Below are 22,296 nucleotides of genomic sequence, written 5' to 3'. Positions count from 1 at the left end.
ATTTATTATATTCTTTTGACTGTTCTCAATTTAAGAGAGAGGTCTCACCCAACCAGTCTGAACTGTTTTCACCAACATAATTCCCCCTCCCCACCCTTCATCCCCTCACTCCTTACATTTCTGGTCGTCCTCTTGGACACTTTGGGAATTTCTATTTGCCGCAGGCCCTGAGAAGCTTCTGTTACACTTCTGTGTCTTGTTAATAGATTTTTCCTTCATTGGAAAGAGAGAGAGAGAGAGACTTGGTTTGCAACCACAAGCTAATCAATGTCAATATAGTTCAACCGAAGCCAAATCACCAGACTAGAATCTGACTTGATATCCACAAGTATGAACATGAAAAGTACCAGTCCCTGCCTCTTTCATGGCTCTCTGGACTTTCATGTAAACAGTAAACTAAAGCAGAGTCTCCAAAGGTCCCCTGTACATACAACCAATCCTGAGTGCGGGCCCACAACGACCCAGGGGGAAAAAGAAAGCAAATGCATGACCTGGGACCTGGGTTCAACTCCTGGCTCAGCCAACTGTCTGCTTTATGCCTTTGGGCAATGCATTTCATTTCTCTTGTTTGTTTGATGCAGCGGAAGGTGGGTAGTCAATGGAGGTTCTCGAGGAGAAGGGAGACGTAAACTGAACGTTTCTGTCGATCAATGATTTTTGCAGGAGAGTGAAGTATGAATTTGAGTGGGGAGAGAAAGAAGGCCAGGAGGTCAGTGAGGAGGCAAATGAAGTAGTCAAGGCAGAACAGGGCAAGAGGAGGATCAGTATGATAGCAGTTTGGATGAAGAGGAAAGGGCAGATTTGAATAATAATGTGAGGGAAAACTGACAGGATTTGTTGGCAGATTGAATATGTGGGCGGAATGAGAGAGATGTGTCAAGGATAACAGCAAGGTTACGGGTTTGTGAGGCAGGAAGACTAGTGGTGTTGATGGGACCAGTGAAGGGAAATGCAGGGGGAGGACAGGGTGATTAGATAAGGAGTTCAGTTGTGGACTTGTCTACTTTGTGGTGTTGGTGGGACATCCAAGTGGAGATGTACTGATTATCCTGTCTCTTCTTCAGCGCTTAGTACAGTGCGTGACACACAGTAAGCCCTTAACAAACACCATCATCACCATCATGGAATTCAAGGTCAGGCAGTCCCCCCCACCACAAACAAGAAGCCACCCATTCTGCTCCCCTGCGGCGTTGATCTTTACCTTCTCTTCTTGGCTGATCGGGTCCGCAGCTCCTCCAGTTGGTCAGCCTCCGTGGTAAGAGACGTGGCACTGGCGGCCCGGGACGGTAGAGGCACAGAGAGTGGGGGCGATCTGCCCTCTTGGCTCATGGAGTCGTCGCTGAAGAAGTCCGCAGGCAGGACGGCAGCCAGCTTCTGGGGCACCGCAAACCCAAAGCTGTGGTATAAGTCCCCGAGGGTCTTCGGAATGGAATTGATATACCTGTAGAACAGGGGAGTGAAGTGAAGAGGAACAGACAAGACAATACTCGGTGCTCCAGTCTCCACTAGGTCTGAGCCGAACGACCCTTCCTTGGTTCTCGCTAATTCCTTGCAGGGCCAGCCCTTGGTCAACTCATTTTCATTCATTCATTCATTCATTCATTCATTCATTCATTCATATTTATTGACCGCTTACTGTGTGCACGGCACTGTAATAATAATAATAATAATATTAATAATGGTATTTGTTAAGCATTTACTATGTGCCAAGCACTGTTCTGAGCGCTGAGGTAGATACAAGCTTATCAGTTTGTCCCACGTGGGGCTCACAGTCTTAATCCCCATTTTACAGACGAGGTAACGGAGGCACAGGGAATTTAAGTGACTTGCCCAAAATCACACAGCTGACAAGTGGCAGAGCCGGGACTAGAACTGACTCCCAAGCCCGTGCTCTTTCCTCGAAGCCACACTGCTTCTCTACTGTACTGAGTGCTTGGGAGAGTATGACAATAAACAGACGAATTCCCCGACCACACCAAGCTAAGATCGGACCATCACCCTTAACACTTACAATGCTAAAATGTCTTCCAAGAACCGGGCCAGGTACGAAGGATCCTCAGTCAGGCAGATGATACGCAGCAGGTTGGTCACCTGAAGAAACGCAGGGGGAGGGAGATTAACCGAGGGCATCTTTAGAGACATTGAGGGGCTTGACTCGGGGTTCCCAGGGGGTGGAGGGGAAATCGGGTACGGGGACTTGCCTCCTCCACCAGTTGCTCCATTTCGTCGGCACTCTTCTGTAACGAGGGACACTGCAGACACATCTCCAGGCGCAGAAACACCTGAAGCTGGCACCTACACACAATGGTCAGGAGCTTTGATTGGTGCCTGATGGATTCCCAAATAATAGTAAAAATACTAATATTCCCATTTATTAGCATCAACAATAATAACAGTATTTGTTGTGCACTGGTACGCTGCGGTAGATACAAGATCATCGAGTCCCAAATGGGACTCACGATGCAAGTGGAAGGGAGAAGAGCCACTGAATCCCCATTTTCAGATGAGGGACCTGAGGCCCAGAGGAGAGAGATAATAATAATAATGTTGGTATTTGTTAAGCGCTTACTATGTGCAGAGCACTGTTCTAAGTGCTGGGGTAGACACAGGGGAATCAGGTTGTCCTACGTGGGGCTCACAGTCTTCATCCCCATTTTACAGATGAGGGAACTGAGGCACAGAGAAGTGAAGTGACTTGCCCACAGTCACACAGCTGACAAGTGGCAGAGCTGGGATTCGAACTCATGACCCCTGACTCTGACTTGCCCAAGGTCACACAGCAGACGTGAAAGAGCATGGATTAGAACCCAGGTCCTCCGACTCCCATGCCCGGGCTCTTTCCACCTGTTCCAGGCCAGAGGGAGGATATGGACAAGAGACAGGTGGCAGTTAGAAGAGATCGAGGCACAGTGAGTAGGTTGGTTTTAGGAGAGAAGTATGTGGGCTGGGTGTTAGTAGGAAATCAGTGGGTGGAACTTCCCCTCCCTCCATATACACCAGACCATGATTTTCCTCACCTTTAAAGCCTACTGGAAGCCACATCTCTTCCAAGAGGCCTTCTCCAATTAAGCTCTCTCTCTCTCTCACTCCCTCTCTCTTCTAAATCACCTATGCAATTGCATCTATTCCCTTTGAGCACAATGTTCACCCCGTCCTCAGCACTTACATTCACAACCATAATTTTTTATCACTATTATGATGATGATTATTAATGTCTGCCTCCCCCTCTAGACTGTAATTTCACTGTGGGCAGGGTATGTGACTACCAACTCTATTGTACTTCACTCACCCAAGCGCTTAACACAGTTCTCAGATAAGAACTGAACAGTTTTTTAGAAAAAGGATCCGGGCAGCAGAATGGACTGTGGACTGGAGTGGGGAGAGACAGGAGGCAGGGAAGCCAGCGAGGAGACTGATGCAGTAATCAAGATAGGATCTGATTCAAGGCCCAGCATGTAAAAACAAGTGAGTAGCACCTTGGTCCCAGAGGGAAGATGACAGGCAGGGACAAAAGAACAAGTAACTATCACCATAATCAATTCCTCGTGCAGTTTCACAGTCCTGTAGTACTATTTACGGAGGGCGTAGCACCAAACTACAGCAGTCAGGGAGAGATTCGTGTTCATGAAACAGATTTCCTGCCTTCAGGGACCTTCCAGTCTCAGGACCAAGACTTAACCACTGCTTTCCATGCATAGAGAAGCAGCGTGGCTCAGTGGAAAGAGCACGGGCTTTGGAGTCAGAGGTCATGAGTTTGAATCCCAGCTCTGCCACTTGTCAGCTGTGTGACTGTGGGCAAGTCACTTAACTTCTCTGTGCCTCAGTTACCTCATCTGTAAAATGGGGATTAAGACTGTGAGCCCCACGTGGGACAACCTGATTCCCCTGTGTCTACCCCAGTGCTTAGAACAGTGCTCGGCACATAGTAAGCGCTTAACAAATACCAACATTATTATTATTATTACTTTCCACAAGACACAAGCAGCAGCAAGGCCCATTGGAAAGAACATAGATCTGAGAGTCAAAAGGACCTGGGTTCTAATCCTAGCGCCACCATTTGTCTGACCTTGGGCAAGTCACTTTACTTTTCTTGGCCTCAATTACTTCACTGTATAATGGGGATTAAGATTGTGAGCCCCACGTGGGACATGGACTGTGTCCAACCTTGTATCTGCCCCAGCACTACGTACATTGCTAAAATACCATTAGGGAAAAAAAAAAAGATTCCATCACCACTGTCATGAATGTGCTGATGTGATCACTGGATGGACACAGATGCAATTCCTAGGGCCCACAAACAGAATCACTCAAGATTCACAGAACTGTAGACCTAATTGCAATGACTACAACAGAAGCTCAGAGGCATTCCCATTTCTGGGATTCTAACTTACTCTCTGACTTTGGCTTCCTTATCCGGCTTTTCCCCCAGATGCAGCCGAAGACCTTTGCTGGTCTTCAGAAGATGACTTTTCACGTGATCTATGCAGGCCACCTGCAGAAAGACACAAGTACTTTTTCAGAGAGGTGGCTAAGCTGTTTCTTTCTTCTTTCACCACTCAGCCCAATGTGGAGGTAAACCCCAGTGGAGGAATAGCTTATGGTGTTTACTTATTTTCCCTTACTCCTGGAATACAAGAACGTGTACAACATTCCACACACATCTCTTAAAGGGACCACAATACCTACTTTATCAGAGGAGCAGGAGCAATAAACATGGGGGAGGATGAACTAGACCAAAACTCTAACTTCCTTGGGCTCAAATCGCTGAATTTATGAATTGCCAGTGGTACAACACAGGTTCTTGCCAGAATGTAATGTTTTAGAGTACAAATTGGATAGAAAGCAATGGAAATTAGGGGAATTCCCGTACCGTAAAGTGGCTGTGAAATGACCCTAACTATGCAGTTCTGCTTATTGAAATCATGATCACAGGCTCCTATTCGTACCACTTTCTTAAGTAGTTCATTGCACAGGGAACCGACTAACAAGTGTTTTAAAATTCATTCCATCGTTTGGGTTGTTGTTTTTTTTCCAAAAAAGGTATTTGTTAAGTCCTTACTATGTGCCAGGCACTGTACTAAGCACTGGGGTAAATACAAACTCATCAGGTTGGACACAGTCCATGTCCCACCTAGGGCTCACAGCCTTTAATCTCCCTTTTTTACCAATGAAGTAACAGACGCAGAGAGGTGAAGTGACTTGCCCAAGTCAGTCATATTTATGGAGTGCTTACTGTATGCAGAGCTGTGCCTCAGTTACCTCATCTGTAAAATGGGGATTAAGACTGTGAGCCTCACGTGGGATAACCTGATTACTCTGTATCTACCCCAGCGCTTAGAACAGTGCTCTGCACATAGTAAGTGCTTCACAAATACCAACATTATTATTATTACTGAGCCCTTGGGAGAAGACAATAAAACAGACTTGGTAGACGTTCCCTGCCCACAACAAACTTAGTCTAGAGGGCAAGACAGACATTAATGTAAATAAATTACAGATATGTATGGATGATACACACAGAAGACAAGGTACAAAGTAGACAGGTGACCGAGTAGGAACTAGAATCCAGGTCCTCTGACTCCCTGGCTTGTCCTTTATCTGCTAACCCACACTGCTTCCCTTTTTACTGGAAACTGAACTTCAGGCAGCTGCAAATTGGTGAGTGATTACGTGTTTGGGACAAATGAGACCCAGGACCAAACAGCAGAGAATGTCTGTTTATTGTTGTACTATACTCTCCCAAGTGCTTAGCACAGTGCTCTGCACACAGTAAGCATTCAATAAATATGACTGAATGAAGTGGGAAGCAAGCCAGTTAAACAACCCATCTCTTTATGTTTGCTTTTTATGCCCTAATTTCCAATCCTCCCACTGGTTTAGCCCAGGAAAGTGGGGGCTTCTTTTCTTCACGTTTATTCTTTCCTGCTCTTTTCCATTATGAACCCCTTCTAATTTTCGATTTTCTACACACAGGAAGTGAGAGAGAGGATCTCTCCACAAGAAGTGAAGCCGCGGGAAGCAGTGTGGCTTGGTGAAAAGAGCACAGACTTGGGTTCTAATCCCTGCTCCGCCACTTGTGCACTTTAAGATTTTGGGCAAATCACTTCACTGCTCTGTGCCTCAGTTACCTCATCTGCAAAAAATGGAGTTTTGACTGTAAACTCCATGCGGGACATGGACAGTGTCTGACCTGATTAGCTGTATCTCTCCTGTAGCTACCCTAAAAAAGAAGAGTGAGCAGACAGGATTCAGGCAGCAGAAGAGCAGTAAAAAGGGTACACCATTTCTTCTGGGGGTGTTTGTCCCCTGGCCTAACCCAGAAAGGGGATTTCATGGTTCCCCTTTTCTGTTTTCCTGGCAGGCTTGAGGCGATTTGGGGTTTTAAACTCCACTTCCCACCCATTGACAAATGTCACTCCCGCCTCAAACACCTTTAGGTTGGAACACTACCATTTACTAATTGCGAGAGAAGACCAGCGATCGGTGTGGCAAATGTTTGTGACATGTTAGCTGGCCGCGTGTGGAACCAATTTCCCAACCCTGGGTGAGGCTCTAGAACCTAGTGAAACATGGCTCAGGGAAGAAATGAGCAGGACACCCCTCGATTTAGTGAGGTCTCTGCTAATTGGAGCGGTGACTGATGGGGGCTGATGCTGCAGTTCCTGGGATCAGGTCTTCTAAAAATGGCCCAGAGGTCACAACGACTGTCTGAGGGCATGGTCCTTTCAAACAATCACCCTTGTCTGCATCCTCTAGATTGTAAATTTGTTTTAAATTAGGGAAAGTGTCTGCTGACTCCTGGAGAAGCAGTGTGGACTCGTGGATAGAGCAAAGGCCTGCGAATCAAAGGACTCGAGTTCAAATCCAGCTCCGCTACTCGTCTGCTGCATGACCTTGGACTTGTCACTTCACTTCTCTGGGCCTCAGTTACCTCATCTGTAAAATGGGGATTAAGACTGTGAGCCCCATGTGGGACAGGGACTATATCCCACCCAATTCACTTGTATCCACCCCAGTGATTACTACAGTGCCTGGGACATAGTAAGCACTTAAATACCACAATTATTATTATTATTATTAATAAAATGGGGATTAAGACTGAGCTCCATGTGAGACATGGATCATATTCAAACTCAGTCCTTAGTACAATGCCTGAAGCATAGTAGCCACTTAATAAATACCATTTTAAAAAAAAGCCTCTGTTGAAGTATACTCTCCTAAGTGCTTACAATGCTCTACACAGAGTAGGTGCTCAATAAATACCACTGATGATGAAATATGCCCCGCCCTGATGCTCCAGCTCCTCCGGCTCTTTTCCAGACTGATTAGTTGTGTAAACGACAACTGTATATTTTTGTTGTTCTAGTGAGTGGTGATTTTTTGTGGAAAAAGATCACTCCCTACCCTAATCTTTATTAAGCCACTCTGAGTATCTTACTCTAAAATGGCTAGGAAATGAGTGAGGGTACAGTGCTGTTTGGTACTGATGAGATTTCAGAGATATTCTCCTACATCAGACTGTTCCCATCCTCTCTACCAACCATCTTATGCTGCCCATCGCGAGGTCCATAGGTAAGTGGATGGCCCAGTACCAATCATTACCAAAACTGCAAATATCACTTGAGCACTCATCCTGAGCCACTAGTGGCTGAGCAATGTTCACCCTGGATCACATGGGGCCAGAAAAGTGGGTTTTCATAAACAGAGAGCACGAATGGTGAGTTTTGCTCAACCCTATTGACATACAGGATATAGTCTTAGAATGGAAGGACTAATCTTTAGCTACTGAACAACCATAAAATATTCGATAACGCAGTCTGTTCGAAGGCAGCTTCTTTTGTTTCCTGCCTTCTGAGTTTCATCTTGTGCGATGGAAGCCATGACAGACACTCAATTCTTTTCAAACCACTTTCCCCACAGACCCTATTTCTATTAAATAATGACCGATGACAAGGGTTTGTGGTACTACAACTGCTTACTGTGAGTAGGTGAAACGCCTGCACTTAAAAAAAAAAAAATGCTACCCTAACACGGACGCAATTCTACAAAAATTTGTATGGCAAAAGATATGAAAAACACCTTGTGAAGTAGCATGTACCAGAAGACATAATTTGGTAAATTGTTTTGACTTATGCTTTCCAAGCTGACCCTTTCAACTTGTAGATAAACTTTTAGACCCAAAGTGTATTCATATTTTCACTATGGAGCTCTTTAGAGTATTGCATGACCCGAGTGTTCCTTCTTGGAGCAGAGAAAACTAAAGGAGTCCTGAACACTTTTCCTGGGGCAAGGTTCAGAGAAGCAGGGTGGCCTAATGGATAGGTCAAGGGCCTGGGAGCTAGAAGGACCTGGGTTCTAATCCCAGCTCCGCCATGTGCCTGATGTGTGACCTTAAGCAAGTCACTTCACTTTTCTGGGCTTCAGTTACCTCACTTGTAAAATAGGGATTAAGACCGTTAGACCAGGTGGGACAAGGACTGGATCCAACCTGATTAGCTGGTGTCTACCACAGAGCTTTGTGCAGTCCTAGGCACATAATAAGTGCTTAAAAGCATTTAAAAAAAACCAAAACCTTCAGCCCCAGTGTATGTCCGTCACGAGACTATAAGCTCCTTGAGGGCAGGGATTGTGTCTACCAACTCTACCGTACCCTTCCAAGCATTGAATTCAGCACTACACGCATTGTACTCTCCCATGTGCTTAGCACAGTGCTCTGCATACCGTAAGCAGCAGTATCTTTAGAGGAGATCTCCTGTCTCCATATGAGCATCGGACCCCATTCCCTCACAGCTTACAAAAACTCTCACCCCTTCCCTCCTTCACTACCATCTTCAACTGCTCACTCTCCAATGGCTTCTTCCCCACTGCCTTCAAACATGTCCATGTCTTCCTGATCCTAAAACAAAACGCTCTCTTGACCCCAGAGTCCCTTCCAATTTTCGCCCCATCTCTTTATCTTTCTACAGAAACGTACTGGGAGTGTCCCCCCTCCCAACTCCTCAAACACCTCCAGTGGTTGCCTATAAACCTCTATATCAAACAAAAACTCCTCATTATTGGTTTCAAAATTCTCCATCACCTTGCCCCTTCTTACCTCACCTCCCTTCTTTCCTTCTACATTCCAGTCCACACACTCTGCTCCTCGGCCACTAGCCTCCTCACTATGCGTCAATCTCGCCTAACCTGCCGTCAACTCCTGGCCCACGTCCTATCTCTGGCCTGGAATGCCCTCCCTCCTCAAATCCGCCAATCACTCTTCCCCACCTACCTTCAAAGCCCTAATGAAGGCTCACCTCCTCCAAGAGGCCTTCCAAGACTAAGCCCACCCTTTTCTTATCTCCCCTACCCTTCTGCATCACCTTGAATCATCACCCCTTTGCTCTTCCCGCTCTTTCCCTGCCCACAGCAGTTGTGCATATGTATATACATATATATCTATAATTCTATTTATATTGGTGCCTGTTTACTTGTTTTGATGTCCATATACCTATAATTCTATTTACTTACATTGATGCCTGATTTTACTATCTTCCCCCTTCTAGACTGTAAGCCAAGTGTGGGCAGGGATTTTCTCTATTGCTGAACCAAGTGCTCAATTCAGTGCTCTGCACACAGTAAGCACTCAAAAAATATGGCTGAAAGTAAGCACTCAATAAATAAAACTGAATGAACAATAAGCGTTCAATATTAACACCGCTGACTGGAGAAGATGGGGTCCAAGAAAGAGGGCAGGGAGACTTCAAATAAGGGCAACAAGCATCCTCTTCTCCACTTCAATGCAGTCTCCGCTCCCCTTTTTTTTAAATGGTATTTGTTAAGCATTTACTATGTGTCAGGCACTGTACTCAACCCTGGGGAAGCGAAACACTGACCAGAACCCCTTATCTTCCCACCCAAACCCAGCCTTTCCCCTGACTTTCCCTTCACTGTAGACGGCATCACCATTCTTCCTATCTCAAAAGCCCATAATCTTGGCAACCCGCATATTCATTCAACCCTCATATTCAATCTCTCGCTAAATGCTGTCAGTTTAACCTTCACAACATTACTAAAATCCACCCTTTTCTCTCCATCCAAATTACTACCACGCTAATCCAAGCACTTATCCTATTCTGCCTTGATTACTCTATCAGCCTCCTTACCGAACTTCCTGCCTTCTGTCTCTCCCCACTCCAGTCCATACTTCACTCTGCTGCCTGGATCATTTATTTACAAAAACATTCAGTCCATGTTTCCCCCCTCCTCAAGAACCTCCAGTGGTTGTCCATTCACATCCTCATTAAACAGAAATTCCTTACCATCGGCTTTAAAGCACTCAATCACCTTGCGACCTCCTACCGCACCTTGCCATTCTCTTACTACAACCTAGCCAGCACACTTTGCTCCTCTAATGCCAACCTACTCAATGTACTTCAATCTCATCTATCTCGTCGCCAGCCTCTCGCCAATGGCCTGACTCTGGCCTGGAATCTGCTACCTCTTCATAGTTGACAATTACTCTCCTTGCCTTTAAAGCCTTATTGAAGACACATTTCCTCCAAGAGGCCTACCCTAAGCCTTCTTTCCTTTTTTTCCCACTCCCTTCTGTGTCACCTCGAGTTGCTCCCTTTATTCATCCCCCCTCCCAGCCCCGCAGCATTTATGTAAATATCTGTAATTTCTTTATATTAATGTCTGTCTCCCCCTCCAGACTATAATCTTGTTGTAGGCAAGGAATGCGTCTATTGTATTGTACTCTCTTAAGTACTTAGTACAATGTTCTGCACACAGTAGGTGCTCAACAAATATGACTGATTTGATTAATTGCGAGATACAAGCTAATCAGGTGAGACCCACTACACCACGCTGTTTCTGTAGCACCCTTGCTCCTTCTGGATACTCACTCTTTTGGTTTTGGAGCACGTACCTTCGTCTGACAATGCCAGTCGCTAAAAGTGAATTCCAAAAGGGCTAAGTGGAGCCGGGAGTTGTCCGGCCAGGATACGATCACCTCCTAGTCCTCCTCCCCGCACCCTTCAGAAAGAACAGCTGGGTATGTGCAGCTTGGCTTCTCTTTCTGGGCGGCCCCATCCACCTCGCCCTAGCCCCGACACTGTCTTGACCCTGCTTGAATGAAGAGTAGGACTGTAAACTTGATGTGGGCAGGGAATGTGACTCCCAACTCTGTAATATTGTTCTCTGCTAAGTGCTTAGTACAAAGATATATATCCACTGAGCGCTCAATAAATACCACTAATGACAAACCGCAAGAGGGTGATGCATGAGGCTTTTCTCACCTCCAATTCTTGGATGCCTCTAGATTTCAGGAATACTCTCACGGCTGAGACCATGTTCTGGGCCCATTCGCTTATTACACCATCTCCAGTGGCCACAACCTTCTGGTAGCTTTCATTCAAGTGGGACAGAAGTTCTTCTTTGCTTTTAAAATCTATATGTGTATATATATATATAAAAAAAACAAAGTGAACTCTAAAACAACCAGTAGTAGTTTCCCCGCTCATAAAAGATTCTAACAGCAGAGACTCTCTGATCGCTCTGCCTACAGGACACAAAAAGTCTTACATTTGAAAGGTGAAATGATGCATTCCCTGCCCTCTCCCCAGTACCTTTGTTTTTCCCAAACACATCTTTACCGCCTCTCACCCTTGAACTGCTAGCCCATCACCCTAATCACACATTAGACTGGACCTTGAGCCTATGGATGGTTTCTCGCCCTACAGCTGGCTCACCCTTCGGTCCCAAGTACCAGATGGCTAAAGCAACACGCCGGTCTCAAAGGGAAGTGTGATCCGGGCATTACCCCGGAGTCTCACCTCTGATACATTCTCAACATAAAGGGGTGTGCTGATTAGAGAGGCAGGCCTTCCTTGTGGGGATTTATGCCTCATTCTGCTGGAGTCGTGGGCTTTCACTCCTGCAATGTTGTTAGAGAACCTTCATCCCATGATGCAAGCCTAGTGGCTACATGGGTGACGGAAGAAATTCCTCATGCAGCTGACGCGGGGCGTCAGGCATGATGAGTACCATGGTGCGAGTTGTTCTGAATGTGTGGTTTTTCCAGACCACAGTCCTGGCATTTTAAGTGGACCGGGTGACTTCTGAACTGAGACCCCTCCCATCCCCCTGCAAAACCCAGGCATTTAGGATGTTTAAAATCTTCTGGAAAAAGAACAAAACCAGTGGGGGAAAGCATGAATATAGTTTTCTTCAATCCAACAGAGCTGCCTAAATTTAGATGTTCCATTCTTTGTGCCAAATTTATGTCTGAGGACTAAGGGCTGTCCGACTGCTTCCTATTTATTGGGCTTGGGAGGACACAATTAGATGGCTTTTCCAAGAAGTCACGGAGACTGGCACTAAGATAATGAAGACTCATAACTGACAGTTAAGAAGTTAGGACATGTCTGAGCTGAGCCACAGATCGTGCAGGCCTTTGAATTTTCTCTGTGTACACATACATCCACCAAAGCCCTTATGCTTTGGTGTCTTTGTTTTCCACACCCTCTCCACACCTTCACTTGCTCACCAAATAAATCTTGGAGCATTGGATACTGAACTAAGCAAAAAACTGATTCAGAAGGGGTTTAAGCAGCGTGGTCTAGTGGATAGAGCATGGGCTTGGGAGTCGGGAGTACCTGTGTTTTAATCCTAGCTCTGCCACTTGTCTGCTGTGTGACCTTGTGGCCAAGTCATTTCATTGGGTCTCAGTTACCTCATCTGTAAAATGGGGATTAAGCTTGATAGCCCCATGTGGGACATGGTCTGTGTCCAATATGATTAGCTTGTAACTAACCCAGCATTTAGTACAGTGTCTGTCATGTAACAAGTGCTTAAATAAGACCATTTAAAAAAAAAGTTCTGAACATAAATTGCCTCAAAATACACACACACACACACACACACACACACACAACTCCTCCCCCACCACCCTTTCTCTATCTCTTCTCCAAATGTGAGCATTTTCCCCAATCCCAACTTTTCCTGACTCTCACATAAAGGGATGATATGGGGAAAACAAAAGAAAGCAAGAACCTATTTAGGACTCAGTGATTCTTCAAGAGGTTTAAGAACATGCTTAAGATTAGAAGTCATAAAAAAAAACCCCGGCTGAACTGAAGGCACAAATTGAAGACCTGGAATATCCTTTGGCATCCCGTGTTCCCAGCGATAAGGGATTCGGCTGCTAGAACAATCAGAGGAAATCCAGATGGAAAATAATTGGCCAAATCTTGGCTTCAGGGAGCGGCGGGGTGCTCCCTGAAATGACCGCCTGCAGTCTGCACTACTTGGCCCACCTGAGAAAACAAGGTACAAACCTTTAGATATTGAACTCCTCAAAATTCTCCCTTTGTCTTCCAGTTTCTCCCCTTTTCTTCTGAGAGTGGCCTTGTGAGTCCCCTTCCCCCGGGTGACAGTGGCCGAGGTTCCGTCTGGCTGAGCCTTCTGAGCTTTTACGTTCAGTCTTGCAACATTCAGCATCTTCAGGGAGCGGCTCATGGTCTTCATCTTTTGCCTCACCGGAGTGCGGGGGACTCCACCTGAAGAAAAATAATGATGTATTTCCCAGAATCGGCACTCGACTGAATTGTTTCAAAAGCAGTTAAGCAAAACAAACCCATGGTGCGGAGGGACTGGGGAAGCCGATTTCTCAACCTACTTTGGCTGAACTAAATATCCAACCACCTATTAACATCAACTCCTTCACCAAACTGGGCATAAATCTTCAACGGCAAGGCAAGAAGGGAGATTGGCTTTCAATGGAAAGTTTACAATATTAGACACAAATTGAGATGGTACCCATGAACCTAAATCGACATTTTCTGGCAGCACATCATGGAGAAGACATTTCTAGGAAGGCCATTTCAATCACGGCCCTCTCCCCTTAACTCCACCTTTAACTCCTACCCCTCAAGTTATATTGTACAGTAGCTCGCTTATCACTGAGAAGCAGCGTGGCCTGGTGGAAAGAGCATGAGCCTGGGAATCAGAGGACCTGAGTTCTAATCCTGGCTCCACTTATCTGTTGTGTGACCTTAGGCTACTCACTTTACTTCTCTGGGCCTCAGTTCCCCCACATCTGCAAAATGGGGATTCAATACTGTTTCTCCTTCCTAGACTGTGAGCTCCATGTGGGACCTGATGATCTCGGATCTGCCCCAGCACTTAGTTCAGTGCTTGACACACAGTAAACACTTTACAAATACCACAATTATTATGAATGAGGCAATTATCACTGATCCTACCATGAAGCTAAAAGGCAAAAGGAGATGGTAGTGCTTTTTCCAGCTTTCTGGGAGCTGACAGAACGTTTCCCCTCACGACGTCTTGCCATTCCGCCCAACTCTGCGTGAGGAGATGTCTGCAACTCAAAAGGCCATCGCCCACGAAATATAGAGAAGCAGCATGGCTTAATGGATAGAGCATGGACCTGGGAGCCAGAAAGACCTGGGTTCTTACCCCAGCTCCGCTACACATCTGGTGTGCCACCTTGGGCAAGTCACTTAACTTCTCTGGGCCGCAGTTACCTCATTTGTAAAATGGGGATTAAGAGTCTGAGCCCCATGTGGGACAGGGACTGTGTCCAAACTGATTAAATTGCATCTAAATCAGCACTTAGAACAGTGCTTGCTACATGGTAAGTGCTTAAGTACCATAATAATAATAATAATGATAACAGTACATCACCAAAAGGAAGTCTGGGCCAGAGTACAGTGACTTTCAGTTCCAAGCATATGCCTACGTTTTTTTCTGTGTTCCTCTTGCCCAGCTGTGGCAGACTCATCCCGGGCTGTCTTCTGGTAGAACTCGGAGAGACGGTCAGTTAGCTCTGTTTCGCACTTGGAGGTCTCTTCTGAGATGGCCTGTAGTAAACTGCACATTAATCATCAATCAACAGGTGGTTCCAGGACAAAGTTAAAACCAGGATTCATTAGCCTACTGGGAAAATAAGAGGAGATGGTCTCTGTCACCTCCCCCCCCATCCCCCGCAATGAAATCGGATGTGTCTTCCGAAACAGCAAGCTCTGTTCTATGGAAGCGCAAAATTCCAGACCAGGGGCATCTTACCAAAAAGACTCCATCAAATTTGAACTTGCACCACTGAGATTAGAGAAAGGGAACCAGCTCTCCATTACCACAGGGCTCCAGGGACTGGTGTGGCTGTGTTCTTGCTGAGCCCATTCCGGGACCAGAGCGGCAGCTAGGGAGAGACAGCAGACAAAAAACACACCTCGCTGAGAACAAAAACCAAACAATTCCCAAAACCTCCCTTGGTCATTACCCTATTTATTTTGTTAATGAAATGTACATCGCCTTGATTCTATTTATTTGCTATTGTTTTAATGAGATGTTCATCCCCTTGATTCTATTTATTGCTATTGTTCTTGTCTGTCCGTCTCCCCCGATTAGACTGTAAGCCCGTCAAAGGGCAGGGACTGATTCTGTTACCGATTTGTACATTCCAAGCGCTTAGTTACAGTGCTCTGCACATAGTAAGCGCTCAATAAATACTATTGAATGAATGAATTCCTTCCTTCTGCATTCTTTTCCTGCCCCCAGCTCCACAGCCCATCACCATTCAGGTTCAAGTTCCAGAATGAGACTCCAAAGAATGTCCACGCTCCTTGCGGGCAGGAATCGTGCCTACCAACTCAACTGCATTGTACTCTACCAAGTGCTTAGCACAGTGCTCTGCACCCAGTTTGTGCTCAATAAATACCATTGACGGATTCAAGGAACAGTTTGATAAAGTCGCGTCCCCGCCCGGTATCTCTAGCGAGACCCCCACCAAGAACCCATCCCAGAGGTGTGACCCAAAACTCCAATACATATCAATTGGTTTTAAGCTGAAGACAATTTAACCCTCCTTTTAACAGTGTAGTAGCCCTTCCCCATGGCTTGTTTCTGAAGTGGCCCTCTACAGAGGAGTAAATGAAAATTTTGCTGGTTATTTTGTTTAAAAATTGGCCGTTTCAGCATAAGGGCAAAAGTAGTCGACAACAGGCAGTCAGTAGAAACGCTGACAAAAGCAACATAAAAGCTGCAGCCTCAAACTGAATCAATGGAATTTATTGAGTGCTTACTGTACTAAGTGCTTGGGAGAGTACAGTACAACAGAGCTGATAAAACACTTTCCCTTCCCACAACGAGCTTACAGTCTGGAGAGCTTGCAGTCTAGAACTCACTACCTCCATCAGCAGAGGAGGTGAAAGTGACCATCCCAATCACTTCTTCCACCCTTTGGAGACCTGTTACTGCAGATGACCAGGAATTCCAAAGCCTTGTTAAGTTTAAATTTCACCTCAGATTCTTTGCCCCATAAATCTGTGGACCACTGACAGAAGCTCTCAAATTTACCAGTGAGCCATGTTTCCAAGGAAAATATGAGCGGGCGAATTTCAGCTCCTTGGGGTCAGGGATCTTTTATCTACCCATGCTCTGAACTGTATTTTCCCAAGTGCTCGGCACACTGTAAGTGCTCAATAAATACCACTGATTGGTTGAGAGAGAAGTGGTGGCTCAGAAAGAACTCCCTACCCCTTCTCAAACTCCACAGATATGAAGAGCTGACCTCACTGTTCTAATTAGCAGACAGAAGCCCCTGATGGGGCAGGGAATAAAGACGCCAAAACCCTAGTGATCACCCCTACCGCTGTTTCCCATTAATTAATCCGGGCTCTGCCACTTGTCTGCCGTGTGACCTTGGGCAAGGCCCCACTTCTCCCTGTCTCATTTACCTCATTTCTCAAACGGGGATTAAGTCTCAGAGCTCTGTGTAGGACAGGGACTGTGTCCAACCTGACTATCCTGTTTCTACCCCAGTGAACGGGCCATAGCAAGCACCTAACGAATACCATAAAAAAAAAACCCAAAACAATAGTATTTATGCAGAGCACTGGAGTACGTGCTTGGAAGAAAACAATAATAATCCCTGCCTTCAGGGAGAGCTTGATTCCCGGCTTAATTCATAAGGTCCTCCTGTCAAGGTCTGAAAGTTTCTGACTCATCACGAGGTCGTGTCAAGGCCTGAGAATTTCTGATCGGGGCTACAGACAGCCCCAAAAGGTAGTCTTCTGAAGACTGTTCCTCATCTTCCCCATCCCCTCAGCTTTAAAGCAGTCATCTTGCCCCCTTCTATCTCATCACGCCACTCTCCTACTACAAACCCAGCCCGCACACTTTGCTCCTCTAAATGCTAAACCTTCTCACTGTACCTCAATCTCACCTATCTTGCCGCCGACCTCTCACGCAAATCCTGCCTCTGGCCCGGAACACCCTCTCTCTTCATATCCGACAATCACTCTCCCTTTCTTCAAAGTCTTATTGAAGACACATCTCCTCAAAGAGCCTTTCGCCAATCAAGCCTGCTTTTTCTTTTCTTCCACTCCCTTCTGCGTCACCCTGACTTGCTCCCTTTATTTTATTTCATTGCTCTCAACCCCACAGCACTTACCTTCATATCCATAATTTATTTATATTAATGCCTGGCTCCCCCTCTAGACTGTAAGCTTGTTGTGGGCAGGGAAAGTGTCTGTTACATGGCTTATTGTGCTCCCCCATGTGCTTAGAACAGTGGTCTGCACACAGTAAGCGCTCAACAAATATCATTGACTGACCCCCCCCCTTAAAAATCCTTGTCTCATCATCACCATTAATGGTATTTATTGTGTGCAGAGCATGTAATAAGCACTCGAGAGGGTACAACACACCAGAGTTGGTAGGCACGTTCCCTGCCCGCAGAGGGGTTATAAAGTCTAGGGGACAAGTTTCCTCATCTCCACACTCAAAGCCAAACTCCCGATTAGCTGGGAGTTTGACACATATGAGTAAATGGCTGGTCACAAGTGCACACAAACAACAAAACAAAATCTTCAGGCCTCAGTCCATGAAAAATTTTATGGGATAAACCGTAAACTCAGGGAATGTGTCTAAAAACTATAGTACTCTCCCAGGTGTTCAGTACAGTGGTCTGCACACAGTAAGGACACAATACCATTGAGGATGATGAGATAAAGAAACCTTGCAAATACTGAGGCAGTGTGGACTGGTGGAAAGAGCCCAGGTCTGGAAGTCAGAGTATTTGGATTCTAAGCCAAGCTCTGCCACTACTCTGCTCTGTGATCTTCGGCAAGTCACTTCACTCTCTATGCCTCAGTTACCGAATCTGTAAAATGGAAATTAAGATTGGGAGCCCCATGAAGGACATGGACTGTGTCCTATCTGATTATCTTGAATCCATCCCATTGTTTTGCCTTCTGTTGTTCTAATGCTCAACAGAGTAAGTCCTTAACAAGTACCCCCAAAAATTAATAAATAAAAATAATTTACAAGAATTGAAAAGTGGATCAAGCTACAAACGCGCTTTTTTTTTAAATTATCCTGCCCTTGCCTGAGTATGGAATATCTCCAGCCTTAAGGTCTCTCCTTCTCCACAATCTCACATTTCCTCAGGCTTCAGAACATCTCTACTTGGATATCCCACCAACACCTCAATGTCCCAAACACCACTCACCTTCTCAACCAAACTCTCCTTCCCCCTACTCTCCAGTCACTGTAGAAAGCACCAACATTCTTCCTGCCTCACAAGCCCATAACCACGCACTATCCTTGACTCATCCCTCTCATTCGACTCACATATTCAAATCTGTCGCTAAATCCTGCCCGGTCAACCTTCACAACATCGTTAAAATCCGCACTTGCCATTCCAAACTACTACCATGTTAATCCAAGTGTTTCTCCTATCCCGAATACTGCATCAGCCTCCTGGCTGACCTCCCTCGCCTCCCATCTCTCCCCACTCCAGTCCATACTTCATTCTGCTGTCTGGATCATTTTTCTAAAAAACGTTCAGGCCATCATTTCCCCAATCCTCAAGCATCTCCAGGGGTTGCCCATCCACCTCCGCATCAAACAGAAAGTCCTTACCGTTGGTTTTAAAGCACTCAATCACCTTGCCCTCTCCTATGTTCCCTCCCTGCCATTAAACCTAGCCAGTACACTTTGCTCCCTTAATGCCCACCTACTCACTGTACCTCAATCTCATCTATCTCGCTGCCGATCTTTCACCCACGTCCTGACCCTGGCCTGGAACGCCCTCCCCCTTCTCATCCAACAGACAATCACTCTCCCCATCTTCAAAAACCTTATTAAAAGCACATCTTCCCCAAGAGGCCTTCCCCAACTAGGCCCTCATTTCCTCTTTTCCTACTCCCTTCTGTAATGTCCTTGAACTTGGATTTGCACCCTTTATTCACCCCTCAGCCCCACAGCACTTATGTACGTATCCATAACTTATACTGACGTCTGTCTCGCCCTCTAGACCGTAAGCTCTTCATGGGCAGGAAACGTGTCCACAAATACCTCTGCATTGTGCTCTCCCAAGTGCTTAGTACAGTGCTGCGCACATAGTAAGCACTGGATAAATACGACTGCTTGACTAAAATCTATAAAAATTGGCACTCTTTCTGACCTGGTTTAATTTGCTAACAGTGCGGAGTTTTCTGCAACATTGGATTCTCGTAAATGCCTAGAACTGCATTCAAACAGACTGCTGGCCGATGAAGAGAGTGGAACATCGGTGTAACCTGTGACTAGCACACCTAAATACTGCATTCAGGTTTGATTTGAAATTGTCTTCCGTCAGTGTGAACTTACAGTAGACTGAAGTCACTGGGCACGTAGGACTGACTAGTCAGCATGGCCTAGCGAACAGAGCCCGGGCCTGGGAGTAAGAGGACACTAATCCCAGCTCCGCCACTTGTCTGCAGTGTGACCTGGGGCAAGTCACTTCGCTTCTCTGAGCCTCAGTTGCCTCACCTGCATAAGGGGGATTCAATCCCTGATCTCCCTCCTACTTAAAGACTGAGCCCCATATGGGACCTGATTATCCTGTGCCTACTCCAGAGCTTAGTACAGTGCTTGGTACAGAGTCGGCGCTTAACAGATACCACAGGCTTTTATTAATCACGGTGCCCAACTCACAGGGAGAATCTGGGAAGCTCGATTCAAGTTCTCTGGGAGTCAGTAATAGAGGGTCATGAAAAATGGGAAAGCCCCTTTGTGTTTAAATGAGCATTTGCAACAAGCTTGGTTTCTACCAACAAAAAGGTCTGGCCCAAAGCTCAGGGCCCAGACGAGACTGAACAACTACTGCCCAAGCACTGGACTGAGCACCCTTGGTTAAAGGACAACAGAAGGCAAAAGGCAATGCAGTCCTCTGCTCAAAAACTACCCCTGGAAACCATTCCCCGTAGCCAAGTTCGCCCTCTTCATCCTTCACTGGATCCCGGCCTCACTTGCTTACCGGAAGGAGCGGGCTCTTCTTCGAGGGAATTCTGAACCTGACTGAGGGCTCCGTTCACAACGTCCCGGAGAAGGCAGGAAGGATCCGGGGAGTTCTCAGCCACAACCCCCTGCAGGAGGTTTCTCGGGAGTTCTACTGCCTCCTCCGGGCCCAGCAAGGTGAGAATGGCAGCACTGGGAGACAGAGAGGAGATGAGTCCAGTGCTCGGAGGCCAGCCTTCACCTGGACAAACGTCGGCAACCTACCATGACACAGGAGACCCGGATTAGCTTGGGGACGCTGATTTTTTAGGCCCAAACCAGGAACGGGACACTTAGGGAGCAAATGGAAAGTCTGACGACGGTTTCTGAGGAAAAGCAGCACGGGCTAATGGAAAGAGCACTGGGCTTGGGAATCAGAGGGCTTGGGTTCTCATCCTGCCGCTGCCAACCACCTGTGTGACCTTGAGCAAGTCACTTCATTTCCCTGGGCCTCAGTTTCCTCATCTGGAAAATGGGGATCAAATTACCCCTTCTCCCTCTGTCTCAGAATGTGAGCCCCGGGGGGGGGGACAGGGATCGGGTCTGATCTGATCGTGGAGAAGCGGCGTGACTTAGTGGATAGAGCACGGGCGTGTGAGTCAGAAGGACCCGGGTTCTAAAGCCCGGCTTCGCCACGTGTCTGCTGCGTGACCCTGGGCACGTCACTTCCCTTCCTCTGGATCTCAGTTACCTCATCTGTAAAATGGGAATTAAAGAGTGTGAGCCCCATGAGATTAATTTGTGATTAACCCCACTTTTAGAACAGTGCTTGACACACAGTAAGTGCTTAACAAGTACCTTAATCATTATTTATTATTACCGTAGCCACTCCGGGGCGTAGTTCAGTGCTTGGCACATAGTAAGTACTTAACACATGTCACAGTATTATTGTCATGAATTAACTGGTAAAGTCTATCTGGTATGCAAAGATATCAAAAACCACTATCACTCAGTTGAATGTCTCAATACTGGGTGGAGAGACCCAAAAATCGCTTCGGTCCACACAAGGCATAGGAAACAGCTGGGCTCCCCAAATTCAGAAGCACAGTTTAGCTTACAGCAACCCATTCTTCGTTAAACAGGCAGAGTCATGAGAACCTTGAACCCTGGGAAATTCTTGGACTTTCCAGACCCAACTTGCCTTCGAAATTGTGACAAAAATTGGCAGGCAGTTCTGCAAAAACGCCACCCTATACCAGCATTTATGTAATGAAGCTAACAGGCCCATATAAAAACGGATTGCCCGACATCATTAAAAAAACACAACAAAAAACATAGGTGTCTTTCTATCTATCACAAGTCATGGTCCCAGACAAGTCTCTCATTTCATGTGGAGATTATTTACCAATTGCACTTCTTCAGCAGTTAGCCTTCTAACAAGATGCTGAAATAAAATCCCTCGCTCTGACGTACTGTCCCCCTCGGAACTCTGTAACACCCAACTCTCGGTGCCAAAGCTGCTGCCCGTGGGCCAAGTCCAGTGGGTCACAGTGCCTTTCAGGAAGATGGAAACGGGACTCGGTAAGGGTCTCTGGTGCATGATCAGAGGCTCCAGGGTGACTGCCCATGGGCCCTGGAGATTCACCCCTGACGGACCTAAAAAAGAAATAACCACTTATTAAAAAGAGAGGAACAAACGGAAGCTTCATTCATTCAGCTGGATTTATTGAGCCCTTATGGTGTGTAAAGACCGGACTAAGCGCTTGGGAGAGCACACAATAACAATAAACAGACACATTCCCTACCCACAGTGAGCTTACTGTCTATGGGGGAGACAAAGAGTAATATCAATAAGTAATTAAATTTATTAAAGCTTCGGCAGGAGGAGAAATGCCAGTTTGCCAGCAGATTTCCTATTACCATCTGGCCCACATACTTTGCTCCTTTTAACGCCAACCTACTCACTACACCGCAATCTTGTCTATCTCACCGCCGACCACTCGCCCACGTCCACCTCTGGCCCGAAACGCCCTC

General features: G+C 46.3%; 1 protein-coding gene across 1 annotated transcript in view; it reads right to left on the bottom strand.

The window, feature by feature from the left end:
* Positions 1 to 22,296, bottom strand: part of TICRR (TOPBP1 interacting checkpoint and replication regulator) — a 65,882-nt gene that overhangs the window by 22,160 nt on the left and 21,426 nt on the right. Inside the window, exons 6-16 of the mRNA XM_039912197.1 lie at positions 21,668 to 21,918; positions 20,303 to 20,543; positions 15,067 to 15,199; positions 14,741 to 14,871; positions 13,317 to 13,538; positions 11,277 to 11,428; positions 4,392 to 4,492; positions 2,202 to 2,295; positions 2,012 to 2,091; positions 1,202 to 1,441; positions 117 to 213 (exon numbers count right to left, since the gene is read on the bottom strand). Coding sequence (XP_039768131.1) covers positions 117 to 213; positions 1,202 to 1,441; positions 2,012 to 2,091; positions 2,202 to 2,295; positions 4,392 to 4,492; positions 11,277 to 11,428; positions 13,317 to 13,538; positions 14,741 to 14,871; positions 15,067 to 15,199; positions 20,303 to 20,543; positions 21,668 to 21,918 — 1,742 coding nt within the window. The remainder of the gene's footprint in view (positions 1 to 116; positions 214 to 1,201; positions 1,442 to 2,011; positions 2,092 to 2,201; positions 2,296 to 4,391; positions 4,493 to 11,276; positions 11,429 to 13,316; positions 13,539 to 14,740; positions 14,872 to 15,066; positions 15,200 to 20,302; positions 20,544 to 21,667; positions 21,919 to 22,296) is intronic.

The sequence above is a fragment of the Ornithorhynchus anatinus genome, chromosome 5, assembly GCF_004115215.2.
Source record: "Ornithorhynchus anatinus isolate Pmale09 chromosome 5, mOrnAna1.pri.v4, whole genome shotgun sequence".
NCBI classification, from domain to species: Eukaryota; Metazoa; Chordata; class Mammalia; order Monotremata; family Ornithorhynchidae; genus Ornithorhynchus; species Ornithorhynchus anatinus.
This window is presented reverse-complemented; position numbering and strand designations above follow the sequence as displayed.